At 37.0% G+C, this 11,745-nt stretch overlaps 1 protein-coding gene across 2 annotated transcripts in view; it reads right to left on the minus strand.

The window, feature by feature from the left end:
- The window catches only part of WDR44 (WD repeat domain 44), a 98,070-nt gene extending 86,351 nt beyond the window's left edge, over positions 1–11,719 (minus strand). The window contains exon 1 of one of the 2 annotated variants that reach the window (XM_005859458.2): positions 11,226–11,719. In XM_005859458.2, the coding sequence (XP_005859520.1) occupies positions 11,226–11,302 (77 nt within the window). In that variant the 5' untranslated portion in view covers positions 11,303–11,719. The remainder of the gene's footprint in view (positions 1–11,225) is intronic. The other variant, XM_014534188.1, reaches the window with a different exon arrangement.
- Between the last annotated feature and the right edge of the window lie 26 nt (positions 11,720–11,745).

An 11,745-nucleotide genomic window follows, 5' to 3' on the forward strand; every position in this document is an offset into this window, starting at 1 on the left:
TGAAGGGTCCCGAGTTTGATTCTGGTCCAGGACACATGCCTGGGTTGCAGGCTCGATCCCTGGTGGGGGGTGTGTGGGAGGCAGCTGATCAATGATTCTCTCTCATCATTGATGTTTCTATCTCTCCCTCCCTCTCCCTTCCTCTCCGAGGCCAGTAAAAATATATTTAAAAATAAAAATAACAATAAATAAAATTTAAAAATTCTAATAAAAATTGCAACAGAAACAGACAACTCAATATATGATTGTCTTTAGAAGTCAGTACTAATACAATCATACTAAATCACATTGTCATTTACTTTTAAAAGTAAACAATCAAGTTGTTGAGTTAAAAGCCAATATTACAAAAGCTAATGTGCCAATATGACTTTTTAAGTTATGTAAAACATCCAATGCTGTACTAATTTTTAAAAGTAAATGCTAATAACTTTATATAGGCTACCCTATGTAGAATTTAGAGCTCTAAAGAACCTGTCAAACCCATTTCTTAAAACATTTAAATAAATCAATTCTTTACTTTTCTTATTCCAAGTTTATTGCTCAGCATGAAAGATGGGCAGAGAAATAAAAATCAAACCAAATCATTTATTTTGTTTCTTACATTAAAATTTTTTTACTGTTATCTGGTGCAAGGTTTGATGGGAAAGGTAGTTTTAAACTAATGACTGAATTGAGGTTTTGGTATAATTGGTTGCTTTTAATTATTTATGTTTTTCATCAATATCATGAATAATAGAAAATTGGAATATTTCAGTGAGATTTAATATTAAGCACTTTACTGTATAAATTCTATTTATGTGCTTTATGTATTTGAATTTCTACTTCTGCATTCTTTAATAAAATATGTATTAAAGATTTGATTATATATTTTTAAATGTTTTTATTTCAGAGAGAGAAACACTGATGAGAGAGAAGCATTGATCAGCTGCGTCCTGCACACCCCCACCCCCCTGAGGATTGAGACTGCAACCTGGGCATGGGCCTTGATGGGGAATCGAACCAGAGACCTCCTGATATATGGGAAGACACTCAACTGAGCCACACTGGCCAGGCAGATTTGATAAATATTTTAGAAAAATCTCAAATTACCTAGAATGCTTACATACATAAAACATTCTGTAGGCCAAATTTATTGTTTACTATAAAAAAGATTATTCAATCTTATTTACATGTTAAAGAGTAATTACTGATGTAATTTTTCTAATTGCCTACCTAGTAAAAATGCATCTTCCCTATTAATCTGGCAGCCAATAGAGGTTTGATTAGGTGGAAAATATTAATAACTACCACATGCATTCATTGTGACTGTTAGAAAATACTTTTGAGGGGAAGAAAAAAGAGAAACATTGTATTTCCAATTAGTGGCTTGTAGCCAAAATATGATTCAGAGTTATACCAAAAAATCCAAAAAACTTCCCCCAAAAACTGAAACACCAAATACCGTGGCCTAAGTAAACAACTGACAACAATCTATAAAACAAGTACAGAAAAAAATCTGTGATCAAGGCTTTTTGATGAGGCACAGAAGCCCAAATCAGCAGTGGCTTACCTCTTGATGGGTTTTCCCTTAGGGACAAAGAACATACCTTTAAAATGCAGTTAGCAGTGTCTGGGATTCCAGCTCTTTCAGTAGCAAGGTTATTTTCTGACCTAGCTACCATAACATAATGAATTCTATCAAAGCTTAGAAAGAAGAGCGTAAGAATATTGCTTTCATTATTTTAAACAGTAAATTATATATTCCTAAATGGCAGAACAGTTAGCCTCATCATTCCAATAATTCATATGTAAAATACAGCATCATAAATGTTTATAGTTTACAAAAGGAAAGTAAGAAAGAACCTAATGTTTTACATCTCCATTTTAAAACCATAATTAGTGAAGTTCTACTTTTACTGGCTATTCCTTATCCATCTTGAGCTAACTTTTCTTATTTGTAAAATTAGAATAATTGTTCTACCTATGTCACAAAAATTGTCCTTCAGAACAGAACTACAGGATGATCAGAAGAGGTAATGTGAGTAAAAGTACTTTGGAAACTAAACACCAACTTTAGTTGACAGTATGGCATTATCATTCTTTACATGTAACAACATGTAGAACTATAATTATCTTTCTTACTGTGAACACATTTATCACTGGGAAAAAAAGTTGGTAACAAGGAATTGATATGACTGCAGGATAACTGGCGACACCTCCCAAGGTTTCACTGTTTTTTTTTTTAATTAAATTTATTGGGTGAAATTGGTTAATGCAAGGCTTAACTGTTAACATTTAATATTTGCTGAGTACAGGATGTCCCCAAGTTACAAAGGTCCCATAAATATAAATCCAAACTACTGTCCTTGCCTCAGCCCCTCCCCATTTCTTCTCTCTTCACTTTGATAGGAACTGGTGTGTGTGTGTGTAAGAGAGAGAACCAGGAAGTTCCAAAGTAGAAGCATGAAGAGTAGTGAACGCCATAGAGCAGGGATGGGAATGTTTGGCCTGTGAGCCGTATAAGGCCCATGAAATCATTTGCCCCTGCCAAGCTATTAGGGGTGAGTTAATTAAATGTTTGACCAAATATAGCAGGCTAATTTTAAGTTGATAATTTTGTATGGCCTAAGAATGATGTTATAAATATTCAAATGGCCCTTGCCAGAAAAAGGGTTCCCCACCCCTGCCATAGAGTCTGCTTGCCTACGCACCATTCCTATCACCACTTAAATCTTTTTTCTGCCACTGAAACCCTTTATCACTATTACACATCAATTGTGGACATCTTTATGCTGGGAAATAAGGAAAAGGTTAAAAGTCAATAGTCAAGAGCTATGTCCTGGGACAAACAGGGATAGTAAAGTTCACTTATAGAAAAAAAGACTGATCTCAGTCATTAGCCTTAATCTCTAAAGCCAATCCAATAAAGATAAAACACCAATTCCAAATATTGACAAACATACTCACTTTCACTCAACAAAGGTGCTAGTTTTATCAATTTATTCTGCTTACCTATTTTCACTAACCCAATAACCTACCCCTACCTGTGATGCTAACCAATCCCATTTACTAATGCATGCACTATATCCAATTTAATGGACCTTTCCCTTACTCTCCCAAAGACCCACACATTATATTTACTTATTGATTGGTTGATTTTAAAAAAATGTTTTTATTGATTTCAGAGAGAGAAAGGGCGAGAGATAGAAACATCAATGATGAGAGAGAATCATCGATCAGCTGCCTCCTACACGCCCCCTACTGGAGATGGAGCTTGCAATCTAGCATGTGTCCTGACCAGGAATTGAACTGTGACCTCTGGGTTCATAGATTGACGTTCAACCATTGGGCAACACTGGCCGGGCCTACCCATTATATTCAATCGAGGGGTGGGGAACATCCAGACCGCAGGCAGTATTAGGCTTGTGAAATCATTTAGTCTGGCCCTCCCAAGGTATTAGGAATGAGTTCATTAAATGTTTGATCAAATATAGCAAGTTAATTTTTAAGTTGATAATTTTGTATGGCCTGTGAATGATGTTATAAATATCCAAATGGCCTTGGCAGAAAAAAGGTTCCCTGCTCCTGATTTAAACCATCACTGTTACTTCTCAGATGTAAGGGACAATAAGTTATGTTAGAAAAATCTCTGTACTAATGACATTGATTAGATAGGAAGGAGAAAGCTGGAGGTGAATGGGGTGGAAATGGGGCTAGGGAAAATGTTCAAACCATCTGCCATATCAATTTGATATAGGTAGATAAGCATATTTTAAAATAGAGTTTTTAAAAACACATCCAAATTGTTAATGCTACTGCTAATAACCAGAAAGATGATTCCCTCAGTCTTTCAATTTAAATAAAAAACTTTCAGGAACAAATTTAAAAGAGGACTATGGATATTAAGTCATCCATGGCTAGTCTTTCCAATTCAAAAGCAATGACAGAAAGAGCACTCCCACCCCTTCTCTTTGCCTACTTAGTAAACAGGATGTCTACTTCTGAGAAAGTGAGTTTGAATAAAGCTCTACATTCTATTTATTGGTTCTTGAGAAAGCTTGACCTGTGGTTCATAAGAATGTCCGTGGTTCAATGTGTTGGTACTGGAATAATCTATTATGATTAGTAGTGGTCAAGTAGGTCTTATACAGGTATGGCTTGCACTGTTACAGGATGCCTATTGGAAAATATTGTTTAAGTTTTCTGTTAGAAGTTACCAAAAATTTTATGCTTCACTCTTGGCCTTTCTTTTCTTAAAACAGTTTATGCCCCCCCCCCCCCGCTTCCTCTTTAAAATTTTAAGGATTAGGGCCCTGTGGAAAAAGTAAAACTTTTTCTGCTTTTAAGACTATTTGTGCAATTAAAATGAAGTTCTCATTGGGGCATTATCAGAATTTAACCACTGTCTTGAATAGGATACACTGGTCTTACAATGAAACCATTCAAATCACAATTTCAATACAAATTCAAGGCAGGAATTTAATTTAATCATTTATGAAGTTACAAGCTTACCACATACTCTTCTAATTCAGAAATATAAACACTTTTTGAAAAGCACACACAATGTCTTAAGACTAAAATTCTGATTAAAAAAACATTACTTATTGTTATGTAAGAATATGGATAATGAAATCTACTAAATTATTAACAGATTAACCACCTCCAATTCAGTTAAACCAAGAGATTAACTGTGCATATTTACAAGTTATTGCTACAACATACAATATTAGCAAGCATTAGCACCCAAAACAAACACTAACATAAACACTGATATATAAACTAATATATCTTATTTCTTCAATAGCCTTAGTTTTAGGAAGACAACTAAATACTTATAATTTAAAACTAATTTAATTATATGAATTCTGAAGTTTTGATAAAATATGTATTTGTTAATTAAATAGAAAGACTTATAATAAAGACCTATATAACTATTCAGTCTTTATTTTTCTTTTCCTGTTTATTCAAAGGCTACAAAAGAAAGATAACCTTTCCTCTTCAATTTCTAAACAGTTTTCCCAAATTCAAGTGAATAAATCTAAAGGCCAAACATTCTTTCTATAACCTACAGAAATAATTTTTGTTAGAAGCCATATTACTTATTAGGTGGTTGTTGATGAATCAAGGTGCTTTTAAGTCACTTCAGATAGTTAGTGATGATCTGGAGTCTAAATCACATCTGCACATGTATTTCTTAAATGGTCTCTCTTTGATCTTTAAATTTATTCTCGTTGATATTACAAAGGGGCAGCCATTGAATCTGAGTGATGCAATGCATTCAATCTTCAAGACAAGGACTAACAATGGAACTGAGAAAATTAGTATGAGGAAATTGTTGCCTAAATGTGTCCTTGTTAAATTCTGTATGTTTAAAATGTTTGGAGACAAAAAGGGTTTGTGGACCTAAAACCAACTGATCCTGATGGAATGCCAAACTGTAAATTGCCAGACAGCTGTAGCTGGTAATAAAATGCTAAGACCTGAAGAGCTGTAGCAGAACCTGATTATATGGTAATCCTAATATCTGAGAGAAGGCAAAAGAGCTAGAAGAATAACTGATAGGCTGGTAGCTATAGTAACCAAGATAAATTTGTATACTGACTGGGGAAAAACATTAGGGTTGCCATCAGGTATGAGGCCCACATTATGTCTTACGTGCTTTTTCCTCAAATTTGAATCATGAAATGACAGACTAACACAAAGACTGTTCAATTTGAAATAAGAAAATGAATAGGGCTCTGCTCTGAAGAGTAAGGAAAGCACCCAATTAAAGGTTTAGCTGGTTAACAGAATAACATCCAACATCTAGAGGGGAACAGACCTTATGAAAGTTGGTAGAAATTAGCTTAGCTCTGGGTAGAAAATAGAAATGTAAGTTAATTATCAATTCCAGTTAAACATCAGAAAGACATCATAAAGTACCTGCAGTTTTTATTACTTTAAATTTTGTTTGAAGTATTTCTTTGGGCTATTAATTATTAATCTTACAGAAAGGTTTATTTAATTCACTGTGTAGCTACATATCTAAAATAGTACTAAATGGTGTTATTTGCCATATTTCAGTTATCAATGCCCCAGGGAGCAGCCTTATAACCTGCTCTCTACACAGTCTGTAGGGCTACCTTCACCACCATCCGTCACCACCACCCTTAAGATCACCCACTTCCTCCACCCATACTACCCCAGGAAGTAATTAGTAGAATTGCAGGCAGAGTATGAGGAAACAAACAGCCTCATCAAGGGGCTTCCCTGGCAAATTCACCTGACTTTGTCAAAGTTAAAACAATGGACTGAAGAGAACACACAGAGTTTTGTGTAATGTATATGTTAAAAAATAAGTCTCAAATACCAACAACTGGAAATTATTTTCTGTTCTGTAGGATCACTACTGAACTGTAGATATCCTAAATCTATCTAGGTTTTTAACATTTTAAATATCAAATTTTATCTACCCCACTTTATGCAGTAGATTATCACAAGAACAGAATAAAGTTTTCAGTTTATAGAAGTTTGTACAGATTCAAAGTTAGCCCCCAAACCACAATACTACTACCATTGTCCTATCTCTATCAGTGGCCAATTGACAATTGGAGACCACTAAATTAGAACTTGAATTTACTAATTAACATGTAGGTTTTCTCACTTCAATATGATATTACCTGGGTGTGATAAAACAGCATTTACAAATATATTCCTATCAATCCACATAGCCAACAGCAATAAAATATAATCTATGATTAAATATCAACTCATGAACAGCCATTTTTTTAGGAATCTTTCCACAAATAACCCTTATCCACAAATATTTATTAAAACTTGTATCAATTTTCAACTCAGAGAGAAATGTTTATGATGCCCAAGTAAAGTGAGAAGCTGTTTTCATCAAAGGAAGCTGTGCAACTTTTTGTTTTTTAGGATAAATTTTTCAGGACAGTTTGATCTCAGTTCTTATGGTTTGAAAATCAAGATTTCACTATTACTCTAATCTACAAAGATAGACTGCAGTTGACACTAACTAGATTGCTAAAAATAAAATGAAATAAGTAACCACCACTGTTCCTAGATCAGCTATTCTGTAATCTTTGTTCATCCTGGAGAAAATCAGTGGGCAAAATTCAAGACCCTAGAACAATGTCTTCTGACAGCAAGATATGAAAAAACAATCTCAGTAGATGAGAGTAAACCATCTCAAGAGCCCTGCTAATAGGGTAAATGCCAAAAACCTACAGCAGGGATACTCAGCAAGCAGTACTTTCCCTCCTTCCACAGACAAGGCAACATGGAATAAATGAGCAACCAGGATACTGGAGTTCTAGTTCCCAGTCCGCCACTAATCAGCAATGTGTCACTTCCCTTCTCTGAGCCTAGATTTCTTCCAGTTAAAAAAATGGGAGGCCTGGATTAAATGATCTCCCAGTCTCCCTACTCTAAAAATGTTACCATTCTATCATTCCTTCCAACACCTCAAAATATTTTGGTTGCCATGAAAAAAGAATTTTAAATAAAGAATGCTCAAAATGTCACATTTATTTTTATAACATGTTCTCAGTGCCAGCCTTTAGTATGCATATGTATAATCCACAAATTAGCAGGAACATTCATCTCATATAGAATTTACCCAGTAAATCTTTAATTTGAAATCTACAGGTTTTGCATCATATCCCAATAGCATCAAGTTTGTTCACTTAAAAACTAAAATAAAATCATAGAAAGATTTCCTAAGAACAAAAGTTTATCAATAAAAGCACACTATTAAACCTCAATATGACAGACTTTTACAGTTGGGAGGGTTCTCAGAATCTCCTCAATTTAAAGATGAGGAAATGAAATGACTCATAGTCCAGGGCTTTTTTTCTGCTATACCACACTTCCTCCTCCCCTTCCTGCTTTATCAAAAGACAGCATGGTAGCAGAAAAAACAATACTAGACTGAAACTAATCGAAACTAATCTGGATTATAGTCCTAACTCTGTTACTGATTTGCTGTGGCACCTTGGACAAGTCACTTTCCCTCTCTGGGCTTTGGTTTTCATAACATTTTATATGGGGGTTTAACTAGATGTCCCTTATAGCTGTAGCACACCATAATCTTATAAAATTCCTATCTGACAAAACAAAATACACATTCCTGAAAGAGAAAGTGGGAACCGCTAGACAAGAGAACTGAAAAGTTTGGGCTGCTGGTTTTAAATAGATGCATCAGTTCAATGCAGCAAGCAGGTCCTAAAGCATTTTACTTCAGAATTCTATCAAACACACACATACACACACAGTGTGAGGCTGCTATGATGCATTGGAAAATATATACTAAAGTAGGAGTCTGGAGAATTGGTTTTAAATTCCAGCTGTCACAAGTGTTGCCTCCTAGGCCAATTCATTAACTTCTTTGAGCCTAAGATTCCTCATATATAAAAATGGAGATAAGAATAAGAAAACCTGACCTAAAGTATCAACCAAAATAAAGCATTATAAATGTGGTATATATTGCAAAGCTGATCAAGTGGAGATGATCTGCCACTGTGGAAAAGTAGGCTGCATTGGAATAAAAAGTCTCCCTATAAAAAACTGGACTGATTTTTAACTTATTAAATTTGCTTTCAAAGTGTAGAATAAAGCTGAAAATACCACTGGAGGGGAATAGAAAAAAAACAGTATTAGGAAATGGATTATGTATTTGGATTCCACTAATTAACAAAAATGAAATAACTCTCAACTGCCCACTCAGTTTACTACGAATTTGGTGAAATGGTCTGTGTACTCTAGAACATACAATAGCAAGAAGCATATATTTTTTATTTTTTAAAATCCTCACCTGAGGATATGTTTTTCTTGATTTAGAGAGAGAGGAAGGGAGAGGGAGAAATGTCAATGTGAGAGAGAAACATTGATAGGTTGCCTTGCATATGCACACCAGGACAGGGGATTGAACCCCGTACCTGGGTATGTGCCCTGACCAGGAATCGAACCCCTGACCTTTCGGTGTACAGGGCAATGCTCAAACAACAAGCCACACTGGCCAGGGTGCAAGAAACATTTTTTCAAGTGCCCAAACTCAGTCTGTTAACCTCTTAGTTTGTATGTTGTGCTACTTTGGTTCACATCAAAGGACAGAAGATACTCTGATGACCAGGTATCTAGTGACCCCATCTGTTTTCACAGATCAAGATTTCTCACTGCATTTCTAGGTCTCCTCACAGTACCTTATGCAAATGACAAAACTTGTCACAAAGGATAGAGGATATGTTAATTATGCCAACCTTTGCTATCCTGGCAGTACTGTTAGTTCTTTTCAGATGCAGTTCTCCAGGTGAGTCTAATTCTCTTCCAAATCCCCTGACTATTACAGGATGAAGCCATGAAATTGAGACTGACATTGTAGTTTTATCCATAGGGCTCAACAGGCTAAACATTTGGGCAGGTTAGAGTTAAAATTAGAACACTGGGTCCCAAGAGAGAAGTTTTTACTTTTCACCTAGTATCAAAGGATCAAAGAGCTTGAGAAGTTATATTGTCCCATGAGGGAAGAAATGACTCTATCAATTCTATCAAAATGACTCATCAATTTAGACAAGTTAAATAGCTCCAAGTTTTGCATACTTCCTCCCAAAGTAAGCACTGTATGATGTTAATTTTGCTAATTCCAAGAAAGGAAGGAGAAGGGAATAAACATTTGAGTTCTTTCTCTGTGCCAGGTGCTAGACTTGGCAGTTTACACAGCTGCTGATATGACTGTCCTTCGAAATTAAATGTTTTATTCATTAGAAAAGAACCACTATTCACACAGTTCTAAATTGATTACAATCCTATACATCAATTGTTATTTCCCTCCCCACTCCACACATACATAAGTATTAAAGAATTAGGCTTCATTTAAACTGAACTGAAAGTTCATTACTTTGAGGGGGAAACCACAAAAATAAAATTTAACTTCAAGGGGATCCAATGTATTTGGAAATCCAAATGTATTTTCTATCCTCTATCATTTAGCTATGAACTTGTTTCAGATACTGAATTTGAAGGAGATTCAGTGAAATCTCAAGATTGGCCATTCCCACCCCCCAAATCCCCTCGTAGTGATATGAAGAAGGTATGAAGAAGGTTGTTGGAAACACACACATCAGGATTTATCTATGTACATTCTTTGGCTTTATTGTTGTAATTTTTTGGTAATACATTATATATTAGGTTTTAAAACGACTTCTAGAATATAAGGATAACTTTGCTTGCATCAAACAAGGTCTTTCTTCCAAGGAGTAAGCTTGAAAATTGATGGCAGTTGACCATATTAGTGCCTTACATTAACATACAAATTTTACCAATTCTCAAGTTCTTACACCATGAACAAATATATTTTACTGCCTCTAGTCCCACACGAGTCCATAGAAGAGTTTGGCAAAATCTCTATAAATATTATTCCAACTTTGAATAGTGGAGGAGTGGGTAAATAAAAGTCCTAGTCAAGGGAAGCATTCCAACTACTGTACTTCCTACTCAGAATCTCCCATATTAATCACCACTAAAACATCTTGCAGAATTAGATAAAAAGCACAAAGCTGTGGGTCTCCTTTCAACCACCAGATTACTCAGCACTTGTTTGTATCTCTGTAGTCGGTTGTATACATTTATGTGCGGCTAACTTTTAAGACTGCATTCTCCCTAATGGTAAAGGACCTTCAATTTCCTTTGCCTCACGGTAAGGTGGCATTTTAATAAAACACTGTTGATCTAGAGTACATCAGCTAGAGGACTTTCCTAAGTAAACACCCAACCCTTTTCGCCACTCCTTTTCTTTCTGTGCAAGGAAAAGAGGATGGTAAATCAGGCGAGTTATGGCTACCTCTAAAATAGGTAAGTTAGCGGCAAAAGAAAGGAAAAAACGGGAAATGTAATTTCTTCTATTATTGATCCTTTAATCTATGGAAATCCAAGGCCAGACGGATGTTTCAAAGGTAAGCTCTGAACCTCACAAACACAAATCGCCGGCTTTCCGGCTTTCAGGCACGTGAGCTGTCCCACCTCGCAGAAAGCTGGGCAAGACGAAAAAGGGGTTCTCTTGGAGCCCCAGAGGCCTTTCAGCAGGGAAAGGGGTTTGCCCGAGGTGGGCGATCCCCCATCCTAGACTCACTGAAGTGCTGGAGACAGGAGCAGCGGTGGCGGACACAGCGGGACCAGCGAGGGGTGAAGGGGGACAGCACAGGGGAAGCCGGGTGACCGTGACGCCCGGCTTCTGGGCCATAGCTACTTACCCTACAGGGTAGCCACCCCCTAGGTGCACATCTTCTGGGGCATCAAAGAATTCTTCGGTGTCGCTTTCCGACGCCATTTATAGGACACACCCGCGGGTGAGGGGGCCGACGCCGCCTAGGAGGGTGACTCTCGTCTCCTCGTCTTCCTCCACCTCGGCAAGACCGTGGGAGGTGAGTCCCGCGCGAGGATGAGGAGTGAACGGACGTTCTGAAGTGAGGAACCGGTTAGGAGCAGGGGGGCGCCGTCAGAAGCGGGGCTGCGGGAATGACCGGCAAAGCGGCCGTCTGAAGAGATGAGACGGCGTTGGGTCCAGGGACTGTTGCAGCCGCCGCTCCCTGCAATAGGTGTATAACCAGAGCGAGAGAAGAGGCGGTGTCTCTCGTCAAAGGGGGAGGGCGGGCGCGCGGACTACAGCCGCTCCGGTTTCTCCCGCAGCAGCAATTACAGCAGCTGTGAGAGCTAGTTGTCCGCAAAATACGGACGCGCACCTACCCTCGCGAGATTTCGGGCGGGGGCCGG

The sequence above is a fragment of the Myotis brandtii genome, unplaced genomic scaffold (genome assembly GCF_000412655.1).
Source record: "Myotis brandtii unplaced genomic scaffold, ASM41265v1 scaffold126, whole genome shotgun sequence".
Lineage (NCBI taxonomy): Eukaryota > Metazoa > Chordata > Mammalia > Chiroptera > Vespertilionidae > Myotis > Myotis brandtii.